Genomic DNA, 20029 nt, shown 5'->3' on the forward strand with positions numbered 1-20029 from the left:
CAACTCTCGTGACTCTGATCTGAACTGTGACAGAGGTTTTATACCCCAATCACAGAAATATGACAAAATTTGCTTCAGCTTCAGTTAGTTTGGGAATTCCTGAGGAAACAGAGGAGTAAAGAGAGACACGGGTCACATCTGTGAACAGCGAGTGCTGCGACTTAACTCTCCAGTGAACATGACAGATTCCCCGCAGACAGCAGGGCTCAGGAGGAGTTGTCAGTTCAGCTGTCCTCGCTGACACATCTAACGGAGCAAGAGAACTGAGAGAATCACACAGCATCGGATAGGAAATCCCTATTTTTACGTAATATAAAGTTGTAATGGGGATTTTTTGGCTTGAGATTAAAGCGCTCTGCAAAAAAACAGGTCTGTCTGTTTTAAAAAAGCAATAGATTTATAATGTTCATTACTACATTTGCAGAAATTAAGTGTCATCTTCAAATTTCTAATATGGGATATACAATACATAGAGCAGTCAATAGACCATGCAGAAGCGACGACGCTGATCATCCCTGTACAGCAATGATCTCACATTCATGAACACATTTCAGCATCATGACTCGAACAAGGTATGCTTAAATCATACAGGCCTGATTTGCACAGCCGCAGGGAGCACACTCACTAATCTGAAGAAGAAAGGAGTGAGGAGAGGAAAAAGAATATTGTGTCCTGTTCAAAAGCACACCCCTCCACACACACACACACACACGCCTGACTTTGTGCATTTGTCAAAGCTCAGGGAAACCTTCACAAAGAGAACCTTTGCAAGGCGGAAATGTTTTTTTTTTTCCTACGCGAAGCACTAAAATAAAAGGAGATGAGGGTAATAGTCTGGGGCAACCAGACACACTGTGTTCCAAATGACACAGTTTAAAATAATATTTACAATCAAATGATATTACAAAATCACCAGAGAAAGGGAACTCTGAAGGCCAACCCAGATTATTTACACTGACCCTTCGTGCTACAGCAAATGCCATTTCAACTAAAGCTTCTGGCGGTCCTCCTTCACACGGACCGAATGAAAAGGTTTAAACTGAGTTTATCACACAGATGGCTCCCATTTCATTCTTAGCTGCCGATTCTGTGACCCTGAATGGCCTCTACCTGCAGAAAACACAAAAGCATTCAGCTTTAACATTGTCAGATAGCTGGTAAATCCCTAATCTTGAAATTGTAGGAGCAGAACTTTTTTTTTTTTTCTGCCCGTGCTTTCAGAGCGCACAGAAAGATCAGAGGAGTAAATACATCCCAGTAAACAGAAATGTTACACATTACTACATAAAAAGCAGGAGGACAGGCAACAAAATATGAGTTTCTTTGCTGATAAAAGAATTCGGCAGAAATGCTTTCAGTGTCTTCTCAGTGATCAAATGAAATGTGACTATGAGCCATTAAAGCCTCAGGAGGAACAAAGACCAAACAGTGACATGCTTTTAACTCCTTTTAAAATGAGAATTTTGGAAAGCAGCCAGAACCAAGAGTCCAAATGAAATCGAAACAAAATATGCTTCAAATGTTTTCCAAGTGCAAACACACACCGACTGCAGTTCGAAGCTTTCCCGGGGTTTTAGCACAGCAACACCTGCGTTAGAACGAAGACCTGGTTCTGCTGCATTTCTGAGAAGCCAGCCAAGTGTGAAACGGAAAATTTCCCTCTGCATTAAATTTGCAACGCCCACTAAACCATAGAAATGTATGAAAAGCTTCAGTGGGCTTTCTTCACCAGAACAGCTTCAGATTTGTGAATAAGAACACTTCAGCTAAGTGTTCTTTAACCGCAGACGCAGAAATGAAAGTGCAACGTTTACTAAATGTTCAGACTTTTATCTTCTATATTTCCAGTTGTCTAAAGAACTTGAAATACAATATAGGAGCACATGAATTAACTCTAACACAGCATATTAGACGCATTAAAAAGCACAATAAGTATCGGTGCAGTATATTTTATACATTATGAAAAGCTCTAAGGAATATAATAACAGTAACAGCTTCAGAAATACTTAAATATCTGCATTGTACTAAGAAGATGTCAACTAAAGCACCCTGATGCTCCTCTGCATCATTTCTCAGCAGCAATCTGACCAGATTGGACCAAGGAACAAAAGTCTGAATATCTCTGATCAGCAGTTTAGAAAAATCCAATATACTGCATCATTCAATGAATATTTAAGCTTTGCTAAGTTCCCAACTTTGCGGTTTAATTGACAATAATTAGCTTTAAGTCGATTTTGTTTTTAACAACATCGGAGCCAAATGAACAAGAGAAAACATATTGTAAAACATTCAAGGTGTGCCTGGTGTTTCTGCTCTCTGCCCGACAAGAAATCAATCCAATCAACTGCTCCTCTGCAGCCTCTGTTTGGTTAACACTATGCAGTATTTTTAATAGGCTTGATATGGAGTGAAATGAAGTTAGGGGAAAACTGTAACTCTACAAGAACCAAATGGCAACTCTCAGGAGTAAAACGCTGTTTAATAAGATGAAACGTGAAACAGCTGATCCCATTCATTATTCATTGTTATGTTTCACGCTCTCCCTGTATGCTAATATGAATTATTAGACCGGTATAACGTCATGTTGGGAGAAAACTGTGAGGATATACAACAGCAAAACATGAGAAACATTGATGCATAAGTAAACAACTGAACAACCGAATGACAGTTTTTCTTAGCTTGAGGAAGTGAGTAATAGCATTTTATTTAAAAAAAAAAGAAGTTATTTACAGAAATAAATGCAACCATAGCTATGAAACAAAGAAATAAAAGTGTTTTGGAAAAAATAACATAAAACAATAATTGGTTAGTATTTAAAATAATCTATTAAATACGTTTTCAAGTAAAATTGAGCATTATCATGAAAAAAGACAAAAAGCAAACAAAAACAAAAAAGTCAGGGTTCACGTTTTTGTGCTGATGGCGACAATATGAATGAAACAAGAGAAATCACGTCAGAGAAAATACTCTTTTCAAATCTAACATTTGAGCAACAATGAAAAGATTATATTATCTCGAAAGAGCTGAATTTGAGAAAGCTATGATGTATTAAATACAATCACAAACATCACAAATGACTCAAGGTAGAAACTCCTTTAAATGGTAAAAACACATCTTAAAAAAATCTTGTAATACTCCATAAATTTCTAATATTTACTCAAGGCACCATCTAAGATTGCTTACATGGAAATACAAAAAAACCTGACAAAATACTGTAGATCAGAATTTTATAATTCTTGGCACTGTTGCCTCTTGTGCCCACGCCGCGGTTCTGATGACTGCAGAACATTTAGACAAGCTGTCAGAACGGGCCGACCAAAGTTCGTTCTAAGCGGAACTGGAGATGTCACCAGTGGAAACCTAATCTATACTGCTCCACCTCAACATCATCTCCTACGCTTGAGATAAAGCTCAGACTCTCTGCAGCGTTCATTAAAATTGCATATGATATGAAGGCAGCAGGGTTCAAGTAAAAAAAGAAGAAAAAAAAAGAGTGGATGAACAGGTTAACACACAGAGACCTGACATAAAACATATGTACTGCGATTTTCATGCTTAGAGGGTGCCTCGGGCCTGAATGGGTTAACGTGCAGCCTGTTCAGCTGGATCCAGCTGCAGCTGTAGATACGAGCTGGATGCTAAATTTAGCTTGAGTCGGGGATTGCCTGAAGAAAAACGTCACAGCAGCCCAGACTGAAATACAGGCTGCGTAGCTGCTGAGATCGGGCGAATATTAACAGCTGTCTGGGTGCAGATTAATCTTTTTCCATCATCAAAAGGTTTATGTGCGCTTACAAACAATAAAAAAAAATAAACCAAACAAGCGTTGATGGAAAAATCCCCGCAGTCTGTGAGAAAGAAGGAAACAAAGGCAGCTGTTCAACCCCAAAACAAATCATGTTTAAAGGCAGTAAAAGGAAAACCACTTAATAACAGGAGGATTCCTCCAAACTGTCGTCTTATAACTGGCTTTCATTTCAAATGGCTTTAGTCATTTTCTCACCCAGGTTCCAATAACAGACTGTGCTTGGAAGAAACTGATAAAGATTAATTTCACAGAATTCTCAACAGTGTAGGAGTGCAAAGAATGATGCACTCCGAGACTGCATTATGTCAATAAATGCAGTGGGAGGCATTTGGATGATGTTCCTGTGGCTCGAGTGGAGCATTTGCACCACCCAGTGGAGAGGAACTATCAGCTCACCTCCACAAGGAAACTGGGACTAAATGAAATGATTTGACAGTAAAATGAAGTGCGCAACTTTAACTGGATTAAGACGAGTTAAAGATTGAAGATCTGTGATTACAAAAATCAGATTAAAAAATTATGGCAGCTGCATCTGTTAACTACTAAATGCTTGTTTGTTTGTTTTTTTAAGAATAGGCTTTTTAATTTGTATTTTAAGACTATACCATCTGACCTGTGTGAAAATGGATTTGACAAATTCATATTTCAGTTTGTTTCTTATTTTAAACCAAATTACTTATAAAATAATTAATTTGCCTCTCCAATCTTTATTAATCCCCAATATTTCAGACTAATCAGTCTATTTGTTTGATGGTAAGCAGGTTCATAGTACTGCGGAGAGTATAGAAAACAAATTTCAAGCTTTAAACTCTAAAAATCTTTTTGGCAGAGTACATAAATGTTTCACGGAGTATGATTTAAAATTGAATGACTGGCAGAAAATGTCAAAGAGGGGCGATTAAGGTTAAGACAAAACAGAAAGGGCAAAAATTAAGCTTGAAAACATCAAACAAAATCTGAGAAATTAGTGCTAATACTTTTCTGTTTTCTTCAGAACGTTAAAACATTCGAAACAATGTTAAATATACAAACCATAAACCTGCGGGACTGGTGCTGTGGAAGGTGTTTCTGCCACCTACTGGCCAAAAGTTGGTTAATGCTGCATTTATAAAACACAAAACTGAACACAGAACATCAGCCTGAGCAAGCAGATAAAAAAAACCAAAACAGTTCTACTATGAGAAATGTGTATTTGCATTTTACTGCAGAAAGCTGGAATAAAAGCTTGACATCAAAGCTTTTCACAATGACTAGAAACGGATGAGCTCCACATGAAGGAATACTTATGGTCAAATATAACATTATAGAAACACTTAAATGGATGTCATTAATATGTCCATTAGCCTTAAGTCACTCAAGAAATCTATACCCACTCTGCGTGTATATAATCTGGGAGACACAACACTTCCTGTCTCGTCTAGCTGAACTTGAGCTGGCTCCTTTATCCACAGCCTGAAACTTTCATTTGGGACAATATGAAGATCAGGCAAAGTTTACTGCTGGTCAGTATGTTTTAGGAGCAACATAGCAGAAATAACAAATATCACCTTTAGCAGGTCATCATATATGTGCTTTAGTAAAAAGACTGATCATTTTGTTACATTTGGAAATATTGAGCCATTCTTTTATGACGGGAAACTCTTATTTTTTTAAGGAAATGCGCACTGCATGAAAACTAACACCCAGAGCCTTCAGTGAGCGGGAGAGAGCAAAATATAACACTTTAACCTGTACTAGAAACACGAGTGATTAAAGTAAATGGGACTGAGCTGGCTCACCTTCCAGACCACAAACCTGAAATAATGATGAGCTGAAGTCAGAGGCTACATGTACTTGCTGACCCGAGTTGCGGAGCTAATTACTGAATGGAGGATGATCGAATTAAAGGGTACAGAGCAGCCTGGCAACACTTCTTCTGTTAGATCAGCTAACTGGTAACCAAAACCACAAGTTAATAACAGGAGCACAAAGGCAATTCTTACCTGAATGTAAAAAAATAAATAAATAAATAAATCTATTAATGGTACAGAATACTCTAAGGTAAGAATACACAAAAAAACCTGAGCCTAAGAAATCCTAAACTCCCACGAGCTCCCTGCAGTTCACCTGAAGCTGTCATGGGCCAGTAACTGAGCTTTACACAGCAGGAAGGTAAGTACAAGTGGTGACACGCAACACTTTCTGCAGCCGACAGGAGTACCTGGCGAAGGCAGCCGACCAAACCTGCGTTCTAGTTGCTGCTTTCAGAGAATGACAGCAGCAGCCGTGCCTTTGTGTGATGAAAACTATCCATGCTCTTTAACAATAACAATATCGGCCCAACAGGCTTTAAGAAGCCAACACGGCAGACGCTGAGCCTGCTGCTCTGTCGGCTCAACAGTCCATGAAATAGCTTATTTGGTTTCCTGCCAAATGAGCAAATGTTTTAAAGTGTGTCTGTCTAGCTACATATAGCATGCCGTAGCTCTTAGAAAGCCATACGTGAGAACTGATGCTCACAAATAACAAACATATAAATAAACAAGTTTTACATGCTGCTTTCGGACTCTGGATACTGACTGAGTAATAATGATGCTGTTTTATTAAAATGCTTTATATGATATTTAGAATACAATGCCGGAGTTCTGCATTTTCTTCTTAAATACATTTATTACAAATTAAAAGTTAGAATATGCAGCGTTTACAGTAATGGGAGACATCTACTGCATTGTAGGCAAGTTTAGATTTCATTTGATTATTTAGAAAAAGAAGTCAGAAATTTCTCAAACATATAAGAAAATATACTACTTGTAACTACTAGTTAGAAATTCAATTCACTAGTGTCCTTGTCTTGAAAGCATTCAGATATTAGAAAACTAAAATAGGCTCAAAAATAGAAAAAATCCTCTCAGATATTAGCATTACGACAAAATAAACAATAATATACGCAGCATATCTAAGATGTATAGATTTGGCATTTTTAAACACGTTAAAATTATGTTGATGAGAATTATCTGTATAATGAACTAGAAAGCTCAGATCAACAGGAAAGGAAGACTGAGTGAAGTGAAGTGAATTTAAGGGGCCATTTAAGTCCTTACGGAACAGTCTGTCCTTCCCACGTAGATGCCCAAATATGCCACCGACCTAGATGATTAAAATAAAACCCGGGCGCAGGTATCTTTACATAAGTGCAGTCTGACCAGAGGACAGAACAAGGCTGAGTAGATATCAGAATAGAAGCAGGAAGAAATGTTGCTTCTGCAGAAAACTAAGCCGCTGCAGGAGATGGTTAGAAAAACACACACCTGTTTAGGAGAACCCTTGAACTTTTGACCTCTTCGAGAGCAAAGTTGAGTTCACCTGCTGCCTGCCAGCGCCCGCCCCGGCCCCAGCCCCGGTCCCAGTCCAGGGAGACACCCAGTCTCTGTCCTGCTCCTCCATTCTCTTACCTGTACTTCATGCCTGTCTGAAAAGACACACACTCCTCCAGGGCTAAGCCATTCATCTTCAGGAAGTCTTCCATGTTCTTGATCTGAGCGGCGATCCTCTGCTCCCGCAGCCTCTGCAGCTCAGCCTGGTCAGTGGGTCTGGACGGGGGCTGGTTCAGCCCCTGGTCCGAGTGGTAGCGGTTGATCCCGCTCCGGATGCTCTCGCTGTACGACATGGAAAGCATCTTGCCGCTGCTGCTGCTGCTGCTCTTCCGAACACCGCTGCCTGGCGCTGGCGGTTTGGGGATCTGAGGATGTTCAGGAGGACAATAACTGGACCTGCGCTTGACTGGAGGCCCCTGGGGGCCACCGGCATACCCTCCCGAAAACATGCTCCCTCTCCCCCGTCCCTTCCCGCTTCTCTTCTTCTTCGTGATGCTGGGCTTGACCCGTGCAACGAAAAGCAAAGTGGTGACACGGACAAAGAGAGGAGCTGTCACCTCCTTAAATAGCACCTGCTCCCATCCACAAAAAAAAGAAAAAAGCCTCTCCAGCTTGGGGCAGCACATGGTCATGCATCCTGTAATCAGAGTCGCACCACATAGCCCAGCACCACCCTCCCATTACAGGTGTACATTGTCAGGGTTACACTAAGAGGGAGCATCCAGGTGACCGACTTGCTGGTGAGCAAAGAGCAGGACGTAAAAGGACACATGCTGTCTGATAAAAGAGGGGACATTCAAACATGCACCAAGCAACAGGAGAAGAAATATTCCTGCTCCCATCTCTGATTCTGAGGTGACTAATAAAAAGATGTACACTTGCTAAAAGTAAGCAATGACGGAATTTAAAGTTTAAGACAAAACAGCCAAACGACTTCACGATGTTCGTGACAGATCCTCGAAGGGCCCAATTTCAAGATCAGAAAGTTTAGGGAGCTTCAAGCAGCAGTGTTTCCAGCTGTTTCTGCTCTTCTCTGTCACGTGTTTTCTCATCCCTTCATGATTAAGATCTATCAAAAGTATGTACCTGAAATTAATCAACAGAGGGCAGCACTGTCAGCTGAATCATCAATAAAAGAAAGCAACTTAATACCAAATGCAACAGAAAGGACAGACCACGAAACCACTTTTCAGTAAAAGGCAGTGTATCACGTTGAGACAACTGTACAACACCCAAACTTACAAGATAACGTTACTCAAGCATACAGTGCATATGTACTCAAAATGTACATTTTAATCAAAACATACAAGTTAAATGATAACTGGATATCTGGGCAGCTCAAAATAAGATAAAAATGCTTTAACTTCATGATGGATCTAACACATACACAAATACTTTCTTTGCTTAATCCCATCTAGGAAACAATTTCCTTATAGCTAATTTGACCAAATAATTATAAAAATACTCGAGGTAACTTTCTTAAATCTAATATTTGCTCAAATGTAACTGAAAGGCTGCAAAATATTGTATCATCTGGTTTGAAACATACAATAGCTTAAGTTCTAGACTATATTAATTGAATTAAAAACCATTATTTAGTTCAGTTCAGTTTATTTATGTAGCTCCAGTTAACAGAAGTCAGCTCAGGGGACTATACAAAAAAAGAAAAAAAGAAAGTCCAAATCATAAATCCGTTTGAGAAAACAGATTCAGATTTAAATCTAATTACAGTTAATTAATTCTAATTATAATACAAAACATTCACAGACAGGACATTATGAATACTAATGAAAAAGTTATCTGTCCAAGGAAACCAGCAGATTGCGTCAAATCTTGGCGTTCAATAAAAGCTTTTCACAGAGCTACTGTACATCAACACTGAACATAAAGCACTAAAATCTAAGACTTTAAACGACAACGTTCTCATTTTAAACCTCACATTAATCAGTTTGTATACCTAAAAACTGTTATTAATATCAAGACTAAATGATCTGATAATTCCACTACAGATTAAAAGTAATTCACATCTCTGAGGATCATAAACATGATTGCATAAGATCAAGTTCTGTTATAAACAAATCTGAAAATTTACCTTAAATGTACCTGCTTTGGCTGCACGCAGACAGAAAAAATATACAGGAGACTTCAGGCTGGGCTACATGCAGAGCGCGCACACACACACACACACACACACACACACTCTCTCCTTCCATTAACTTCTCTCACGCAAAACATGCACGGGGACAAACACGCTCGACATCTGCGAGAGCAAATCTTCCCTGAAACTCACCCGATTTCTTGGGGGTCGGCTCATGAGCGAGGTTGTCTGGTGTCAGTTTGCTCTTATAAACACACACTGCAGACAATCAAGACGCAGGTCCACCCAAACTGGGAGTGTCTTACTAGGAAACGTCTAAACCAATTAGTGAATCAGGAGAGTGCATCCCTCCCCTCACCGCTCGGTCCATTCTCTAGCACCACCACCACCACCGACACCTCTCCTCCGTCTACCCTCCCCTGGAAGATCTCGTGGAAGAAATCCATTTATGTCGTTTAGTGGTGCGTCTTGTTTCTGCTAACCGCAGCAAATAATATCAGCCCTGAATTATTCACAAAAGCTTTTTGCTCTAAAAGCTTCTGATTGTTGTTCCACAGGAAAGAATGCTAAGAGCTGGACAATAAAGAGTGGAGGGCGTTGTGAGCGTAGGAAGCCCACACACACACACACACACATATATACAGTGCTATGAAAACAGACAGCATAAATATACACATATAGAGACAAGATAATTCACCACTTCTTCAAGCAAAGAATTAAAAACCTGCTCCTTATGTCTTTATGTTGAGCATTAAAATTACAGACTGCATCATCACGAGGCTCCTTCACCAAAACTTAGGCAGCGTCTCTGATCTTTGTTGGCCTTATTACCCATAAAGCAGCACCGGTCCTGCTTACTGAAATGCTTTTGTGTAGATGATTACGTAAAGACTCTTACTAATTCATGCGACTACGTTCATAAACATAAAAACTACTTTTAAAGCCACTTACTGCGTCCCGGGATGCATACTTTTGGTGCTGTGAATTCACACATTGTCTTTCTGGATCAACCATGCCGCCGAAAACATAGCCGTTCGAGCCTTTCTGTGATTGTGCGAGCCATCATTTGTGAGTGTAAACGCCGGTGTGTATGGTTCAGCTGTACCAAAGCGTTCCACTCAGGGGTCTGCAGTTTCCACCACAGCTGTGTGGCGATGGCGCGCTGATTTGTTAACAGTTTATCCAAAAAAAAAAAAAAAACAAGAAGAAAAAAGAAAGTTCGGCTGATTTCTCACCAGGTATTTGACAGTTTTTGTGCGCTTGAGATTCCTGAGTGGTAAGTTACCCAAATGTTGACAGCTGAAAGTGTTGTTTTTCTTCTGCTGGTGGTGGTTTGACTCGCAGTCGTTTTTTGTCTGTTGCATCTTTGGCACCATTTTAGATTTAAGTGTACGTCAGTGCGCACGGGAAAAGCGGTCACAAAAATCTAGGTCACACACGCCCATGTGCATACCTGCGTGTAATTTTGTGTTTGTTTTTTTTTAACTGGCACAAAACTGTGCAGGTGTGTTTGGCTTTTTTTAATTCAAGGCTGAAGGCCTGAGGCATCACACACACACACACACACACACACACACACTACAGAATGCACACACACAGCAGATTATATAAAAATTATAAATTCACAAATATAAGTGTAAATGATACACCACTGTAAGAACTATCTCGTTAAGGTTCAATCCATTATAGTGTGTAAATAACAAACAAGTTCAACAAATCCAGAGTATCTTCCGTCAGTCTGATCTAAATATTTGAGTTTTTAAAGTGATATTGCAATTCTTAGATCAACATAACTCAATAGAAATTTCTGGATATTTGGCTTTTATGTTGATTAAATTTAACATGATGTCTATGTCATAAAATTAAATACAAACACCAAACAAACAAAAGAATTACAATGCAAACAGCATTCAGTATGATGATTTGGTAAAACAGAGTTTGGATTCGGTCACAGTAAAACCTGCAGAGTATAGCTTCATTAAAGTAAAGTTTGTACAATAAATAACATGTCAGGGAATCAAACTTCCCTTCCCAGCATCGTCTCACACAGAATGGGGGGTTTAATCAATCCCCTCCATGTCAGAGGAGCAGCTCATATGGCATTTTGCACTTAAAAAAAGACAGAAATGTACAAGGCGCCGAGATTAAAAAAAGAAAAAAAAGCTGATAGTGAGCTCATTACAAGCACATCCACGTAGTCAGGGGTTTTTATAACTAGATCAGCAGAATAAGGCCTGATATCATAACCATAAAATATGATCCCTGCTCTAAAGCAGCCAGAAGACTGACCGTCTAAATGCTCACTAGTGGAGAAGCATGTGAGGTAGTCAATGAAAGCTGCTTTTCAGCCCCCAAAAATGATCTGAATCATCTTCCTGAGTTCAAGAACAAGGCGCATTAAACTCAACAGAAGCAGTTTTTGCTATGCCGTGTCTGAAAGTGTAAAAACAGTTTAGTAGAAGATGTGAGCCTAAATTACGTGGAGACGTTTGAGACATACAACAGTCGGGATCTCCAATTTCACAAATGAAAATAAAAAAAAACAGGAATAGGGGAAAAAATAATGCAGGCAGTAATTGTTGATTCAAAGGTTTTATGAGCAACCTTGTAATAAAATCCCTCACCCCCCTATCAGGTTTAGGCTGGATATGCAATGGCAGCTAAATAGTAGATGGTTCGTGTTATCTATGCTGCTGAGGACGGAGGGATGGTTTTAAATGACAGAACGAGTCTTTTCAGCAAGGTTACCGGAACACAATAAAATACAGCAGATGTTCTAAATAACATGGAGACGCAAAACTCAAAAACGCACATCATCACACACGTTACAACCAAACAACTCATATGAAAGATTAAAAACAAATCTAAACTCCGGATGAAAAGAAACAAACAAAGAAAAGAGCGACTCGTTTACAGAGGTGGACGGTTACCTGTAGAACTGCAGCTGCCGTTTGGGGCTCCCATAACGAGCGCTGCAGGCATCAAGGGAAAGGAGGAAAAGGGAAAGCTTTGATTAATAAAAGGCAGGAAAATAAAAGAGTTAGTGGTGAAAAGTTTGACACAGTAGATGAAAGCCAAACACATTAAACGGGAAGGAGGAAAGAGAGAATAAAAAGCGAGTAAATGTTGTGAAACTAAAGTGTAGTTTGTAACAGATCTTGAAAGAGCAAATAAACACTAAAACTTCATGTCAAAGTGCATTACCAGTGCTTGTGTGTCTATAACGCATGGTTTTCACAAGAAAAACTCCAACAAATCTGCTTTCTCACGCCTGCATTACAGTTACATCCAGCTGCAGGGATAATTAATGCATTGCCCAACTTTAACATCATTTTCTTTAAGCATCAGTAAATAAATATGGACACAGGCTTTGATTCCTTATTCAAACATCACCATAAAAACATCTGATGGGATAAAATGCCTCATTAATAGGAACAACAATAAATTAAAGAGCAATAAATAAACAACAAAAACAGAAACCTATACATTTACCTCAAACAAAATGAGAAAAAAACCTCCGCTGCAAACTAATCAAAAGATTTTCTTTTTACATATAACTTAAAATAATAAATATAAAGAATATAACTCACATAAAACTTAAAAGTCTATATAATAAGCTCATATAGACATTTATGCTTTTTTTCTATGCAATAAAGAATAAAAAATAAAGCTCTTAAAAAAGGGATTGTAAATTAAATAAATGGGCATTTTAACTAACAGAAAATGTTGTTCTTAGCTTTCTCTGATTAAAGCCAAAACCAAAACATTCTTTCCTGCTCATCTTTTATTTTGTAAGGAGGATGACATTTCCTGAAGTAAACTGTACCAAAATCTAACAAAACAAAAAACTCAGACAGCTCAGAGCGTCTAATGTTTACGCCTTTAATTCTGAACTAATGTACATTTACTGATGAATTATTACAAACTAAGAATACTCCTGCTCAAACACTAAGTATGGCATATAAAAATAGCAAATGATATTATATATTATGAGCATTGCAGATTTGCTCAGACATATTTAGTAACTTTATGCCTGCAGACAGGAAGCAGCACTTTAAAAGTCGCAGGTTCAATTTAAGACTTTAGCTTGGCTGAATACTGCATTAGCTGACATAAAAAGATACTAAAAAATGAATTTGAGACAGTCTAATTCTGAATACCGCTGATGAAAAGGAATTATACTAAATTATGTCTCTATGAAACAAATCTTCCAGTGAAGCTTCATCAAGCCGTCACGCTGAAGTCCTCATTATTAAAACACTAAAACGTTTTATTGTTCAATCTTTCTAAATCATACGGGTCCAGCAGCTGCCAAAATGTTTTAGTTATGCATCACAAAACATTACTGTCATCATGAAGATAATATGAAGAAGAGGAAAAATGGAGCACATGCTCAGTGAGTCTCTGGCACCTCACGCTGGTGATTTCTCAGAGTGCAGAACAATCTGCACAAGTTAGAGTTCCAGCTTTTTGAATGAAGTAAACAACATGAAGAGTGAGAGACGAGAAGTGAAAAGGATGTGACATATCTCTGTACAGGTGTTCCTGCCCTGTGTCATATTAAAAACAAAGGTAACTGCTACATAATCTGCATCATAATAGGAAAATATGCATTTGCTGAATATAATGATGACAATAGTACAACAACCGCCATTTTCTTTACTCATCTCTTCAGTGTTCTGTAAGCTTCAGAACTTTAAAGCAGGGGTCTCCAATCCTGGTCCTCGAGGGCCACTATCCTGCATGTTTTACTTCTTCCTCTGCTCCAACACACCTGACTCAGTGGTTAAATCACCTCTTCATGTTCTGCAGAAGCCTGTTAATCACCCATTGCTTCAAATCAGGTGTGTTGGAGCAGAGAAACGAGTAAAACATGCAGGATGATGGCCCTCGAAGACCAGGATTGGAGATTGTGAACTGTGAGCATTTAAGGCAGGTGGGGTCCCCAGCTTCCCTAAATTTCCCACAGAAGATTTAAATATCACTGGCGTGTCTATGGTTTGTAGCAATCCCTTACCATGTTGATACATGTTTGATTTATTGTACACAGTGAAATATTAGCAAAAAGCCACAGCAGTTTAACTTAATGACTGCCAGGCAAGGTTACACAAAAGGTAAAAGGTAGGCAGGTTCAAACTGATATGATTATTAGACCTTATTTTATGTGTAAAACATTGTGTTACACTTGTCACTTTTGCCTGAATAACACCTGATCAGGTTTGGGTTTTCTTAAGAACCATAGTTATCATAAGAGTAAATAAAAAAAATAAAAACAAGCTTCAGCTGTGTGTAACAGTCTTGTATTTTTTTTTTAAGCTATACTCGTTACTGAAAACACTGACAAAGCAAAAAGCTTGGCAAGACTCAGTATCACTGACAAAGAAATGTGAGGAAAATTATTTTAAAGTCATCATAAAATCTAATTTTAAATAAAAATAAAACTACTGGAGTGCCCCAGCCCAAACTAAGTGGTATTTTTGGGGGGGAAGGTGGCAGTTTAGCTCTCTTCTTTATAGAAAACAGGTAGATACAAAGACGCTTTTGGTCATTTCTGTAACAGTCTTTACTGGCAATACGACTCAGTCCTAATATTCCCTCGAAACTGACGCCCACATGCAGCTCACCTGTAGATCATGCCAGGTGAGCCAGTCTGTCGGAGGGAGAGGCGGGCGGGCGAGTCTGTGGTAGATTCAGGATACATGGAGGCAGGTGGGAGGGGGTGAGGCCAGCCTGCCGGGGATGGTGTTCAGTCAGAGGGACCACCGTCGATATCGCTGATCAGGGCCCCTGGAAAATAAAAAAAAGAGCACACACGTCTGTGTCACAGGAGAAAATAACAAAAATCTCACTTCCTATTTTCATATAGTCTTCAAAAGGTAATTATAACAACAGGTTAGGAGCTCAAATTCACTCTCCTGTCCTCATAAGAATGAAAACCAAAGATTCTCATTTCTTTCCTTTTCATAACGAATGCTCCCGTGTGTTCAGCAGAAAAGTAGATCCTAACAGAAGCTCTCCTCCTAAAGGTCTGAACAAATCAACCAGTTCTTATCATAAGAAACACACCAATTTGTTTTGATGATGAGCAGAAATGAAGGATTTTCATCGTGTCCATTTAACAGCAGCTTAGGCAGTGACTCACACCGCCACACACTGACAACCAAGCATGACTTTGGAGGTTTACGAGGGCGGGGACAGCTCATCGTTTCTTTTTGAAAAAAAAAAAAAAAAAAACACGATTACAGACGGTGACATTTTATACGGAAAATTTGACACTGTCAGCAACGGCTCACGGATAAAAAGGAATGCTGTAGATTGATTTTACATAATTCATCAGTTAATTGTCCGTTCTACTGTACGGGCCTAACAGCGGCAGCTTAGTTCCAGACGTAAAAAAACTGCACTAACTGTCCCAAAAAGAGATCATTTTCAGAAACTCTAGTCAGACAGCCTGCAGACTACACTGTGTAATGAAATTCCAACTTGTTGTAGTTTACGGCCTTGTCTTTTTGGAGGAAGTGCAGTTACGCTTCTGTGAGTTCTCAGCACACAAAACCTTCTTCAGCAGACATTTGAAGTCAGATAACGAACCTAAAAATTTGTACATTAGCTTTAGGGTTTCTGGCAAGTAAATAGCCAGTAAATAATTACACCTGTCATTAAAATAATCAAAGGGGTGGGTTGTGTTCGGATTGAACAATGCAAAAATAAAAAAAAACTAAGACAAATCATGAAATTCCAGGTAACTTCTGACATTTACACAACAGAGCTACTGTAACCTGTTATATTTGTCTGATTGCTCATATCTTGGACAAATAAATCCCGTCAATATATTTTATTATGACATACACATTCAGATAAAATAAGGAGCATAATTAGATTAATTGAATAACTGCACTGAAGGCCACCCAGAGCAGACAGTGACACATGAGGACCTCCCTTAAATCACCCAGATAAAGTGAACTGTGGTCAGAGTTTCTGTAGATGCAGTAAAACGTAACAGAAAACAAGTTTTATTCACTAACAACAGAGAACGAAGATAATCAGACTGCTGAAATGGATTCGCTTTCTTATTTAAAAGTTAATCCAATACATATTTTTCCAAAAGGTTGAATTTAACAGAAAAGCAGGGTGAGCGGTCCACACTTACTCAGAAGGTAAGCTACCGATCTGCACCACTAGATGGAGTTACGTCGTCACTCTGAGTGTGCAGACATGAGCTGAATGATTAAACAGTCATCACATTTTCAGCTCACAAGTTTTCTACAGCTGGGAGATCAAATTTAATAAAAAGGTACTTCTGTTAAACAGCAAAACAGAGTCAAAAAGCAACACCCAAAAACGGATCGAAAGAATTCAGCCTTTTATTAACTTTGACTGCTAATTGTTTTTTTCAAAACCCCAAATGCTCCGAGCTACTGGATTATATGAATAATTCAAAGTGTCTGTCCAAGAAGCAGGCCATTTCTGCAGCAAGCTCTCTTAAAAGACAGCTGGGAGGAGTCGGGTGGGTGGTTAGGTGCAGTATATGCACACATGCAGTTAACATGAATTTCAAGGAAGCCTTAAAGAAACATTTTCAGCAAACACTGCTGCCTTCCAGCGGGCAACGCAGCACCGCTGCGGTCTTCAACCCATCTTACTGCAGTGGATAAAATAAAACTAAAACCCCCACAAGAACATTGTGCTACTCCCTTTCGCCATCAACTGCACCCGCACCATCAGCCCTAACTCGTAACCGACATCGGAACGATAACGTGAAGGTGACTTTCTCCTGCCATCAATCTCCCGGGCAGGGAATGTGTGTCCCACATTCCCAAGGACGAATTTAACGCTCCCTGCCCACTCGTTTCAATCATGGCACTTCGGATCGCAGGTCATTCCTGCAATCAGCCGATGATGATGATGATGATGGCATGACCCTGATGGGCAAAAAGTATGGCAGGAGATTTACCACACAGCAAAGCAGAGTCCTTGTGGATCATCTGTTACTGATGAGGATCAAGGGACCAACAAGACTGGCTGCACAGCTTCTAAAGCGAATGTTCTTATAAAGCTTTAATTCTAATGTTCCTACTGGGATTTAATGAATCTAAACTCAGACTTGACTGAAAACAGTACATTTATTAGTGTGCAAATACTGATCATCATTTTTCCTAAAATAATGTCTTAAGGTCCGACGATGATAATTGTTTTCCGGTTGGACAGTGAGTTTAATTCAAAGATGTTTTTTTGTAATGTTGGATTTGGGTTTTTATCCTTTCTGAAATGTAACTGTGTTTTTATCTTTTTCTCATCTTTACTGTATTTGTTTCTGTTTGTTAGGAGAATGCCATGTCTTCACTCACTGAGAAAAAAATTCCCTATGGGAAAAATAAAGTGTCTATTCTATTTTATTCTAGCTAGTTTTGGGAAACAAATACTTCATAAGCTATGAAAAAAATCCAGTTGCAGCTTTACATTTGCATCATCAGACAAAAAGTAACTGTAGTCTATAAGTTATAAGTATTTAAGCCCAAATACTTACACTAATAATAATAATAAATATGAACTTGTCAGCAGTCATTACAATAAAAGAAAGCAGAAATAGCAGGAAAAGCTTTGAAGAACTAACATGATGATTTGAACAAATCAGACAATAAAATTAACTGTCTTATAAGAACGTACAACATTTGAGTCAGCTGAAGTTTTCAATCATCTCAGTGTGTCAAATCAGATTAAATCATATCAGGTGAATATTACGGATGTGTCAGCACCTCAGGTGTTATTGTGCGGCGGGTATCAGCTCCACATCATCACTAAACTAGTGCTGCTGTGGTGAACAGTGTAAACCTGCCCAGTCCAATCACTCTAATACACCAACATATATTGTTGTTTATGCATTTCTAAAGTTTAAACATAGACACTTATCAGCTGCATAACCCCATTTTGATTTGTCACACATTGTGGACCAAATAAAAGCAGATCTGATTGGAAAGCAATGCACCAGTGGAACAGACGTGTGTACTGAGCTGCAGTTGGAGAGGACGCCGCTGCTGCTGCTGCTGCTGCTCCTGCTGACTGCAGCAATGCGGTACACTACAGATACATCCTGGCTCAAGTTAGAGGGCTCAAATTTACTGCGCTAATAGGCAAAGGTGCACTTTGCAGATTAAAACTGCAGACAGAGCAAGAACAAAGAGAAAAAGAAGCTGAGTTTAAAGAACAGCTGGTCCGTTTCCTCAGCATCCGTCCATTTGGATGCCTATTTAAAGGCGCAAGAAGAGGAAAATAAAATAGTTTAGACAGGTACACAGTTATACTCAGCTAAATTTACTGAATATTCAGCTGGTGTCATGAAAAGTCATCGGTTTTATTTTGAGACAGTCTCCTACTCCGCTTCAATGTTTATTTTATGTTTATCACACGTTTTTTAATGCAGAAAAATAAATAAGTTTGTAGGTGTGCAATGAGCAATCTAAACTGATTTGTATTCTGACTTTGCACAGGTAAACAAAACAACACACCCACATCGGTGAAGTCATTGGTCAGGGTCAGCAAACACAGCATACATTCATGTGTTAACTTTTATAACTAACTATAACATCCAAGCCTGTTCTAACGCCGTCTCTCAGAAAGAAGCAGCACCTCAGCAGCCAGGTGTGATCACCTGCCATATACTTCCAGGGGCCCAGGTCCCACTCTTAAGGTCCCCCTCCGCCAGCAAGAAGACGAACTGAGGTGGTAATGTCGGACTTTGAAGCCACGACAGAAAAGACGCAATATTCTTCAAAATAAGCACATTTACTTTAGAACAATAACTAAATGAAGCTGGTGTTTTGTTTTGTTTTTGTGTGTTTTTAGAAAATACTGATATTTATTCAAAAGGCTAATATTATCTAACAGCTGACAATAATTTTAAATTTAATACAAGTACTTGTAATTAAATAAAAAGCCTAGCATTCTTTGAATGAACACATTTTTGTGTTGGTTAGCTATGACATTTAAGGTGACTTCATTAGTCAGAATTTTAGATGTACATTTAATGATTACTCTTTAACAGTTCTGTAAAAATCATGCATCATCTTAGACTAACTCAGTTCAGTCTCAGCTACTATCATGCCAAATTTCAGCTCAACATCTGCAAAACTGACTGAGTTAGAGCCATCTTTGTTTTACTTTGCGATCATCTCGCATTAGACTGACTCCAAAAGTTAATAAGTTGTAGACATACATGCAATGATTCTGAGAGTTGCGTAAAAATCCGTCCTCTGGTTCATGAAATATTTTGCTAAGAGACAGACAAACACACACACACAGACACCTTTGGTGGTGGATGATAATTAGGATTTCAGTTTTGATCTTCAAATTATCAATACCTGATTAATAAATTTAAATAAATCAATACTATCTGATGCTGACTTTAAACAACCACATCAACACATTCATTCATTCATTCATTCACTCATTCACTATGTGCATCTGTGCAAAATTAAAATAACTATAAATAACTACAAATCAATAGATTAGATCATAAATATTACAGCAATGTGTTATTATTTAAGCAGAAGTGATAGTAATTGAACCTTTGTCTTTAAACAAGAGCAAATATCTATGTATATGTTTTAAAATTTTTGTCCAACATTTTTAGTTTTAATACCTTTACAGTAATCTTGCTCAAGGTTATTAAATATCATAATCTCAGAATCTCATAGCGGCCCATGTCTGCTGGTGAGTCACTACAGAAGAAATGTTGAGGTGGTGGTCAAAGAGAAACGAGCGGAGAGACAG

At 38.7% G+C, this 20029-nt stretch overlaps 1 protein-coding gene across 6 annotated transcripts in view; it reads right to left on the reverse strand.

Moving 5' to 3' along the window:
• The window catches only part of kcnab2a (potassium voltage-gated channel, shaker-related subfamily, beta member 2 a), an 88148-nt gene that overhangs the window by 36444 nt on the left and 31675 nt on the right, over positions 1 to 20029 (reverse strand). For 3 of the 6 annotated variants that reach the window (XM_017408761.3, XM_017408760.3, XM_037975538.1), the window contains exons 2-3: positions 14884 to 15046; positions 12190 to 12231 (exon numbers count right to left, since the gene is read on the reverse strand). In XM_017408761.3, the coding sequence (XP_017264250.1) occupies positions 12190 to 12231; positions 14884 to 14960 (119 nt within the window). In that variant the 5' untranslated portion in view covers positions 14961 to 15046. Of the gene's footprint in view, positions 1 to 7239; positions 7541 to 10494; positions 10517 to 12189; positions 12232 to 14883; positions 15047 to 20029 lie in introns of those variants that run through there. The other 3 variants (XM_025004293.2, XM_017408762.3, XM_037975539.1) reach the window with 3 other exon arrangements.

Source organism: Kryptolebias marmoratus, linkage group LG4, assembly GCF_001649575.2.
Source record: "Kryptolebias marmoratus isolate JLee-2015 linkage group LG4, ASM164957v2, whole genome shotgun sequence".
Taxonomy (NCBI): Eukaryota; Metazoa; Chordata; class Actinopteri; order Cyprinodontiformes; family Rivulidae; genus Kryptolebias; species Kryptolebias marmoratus.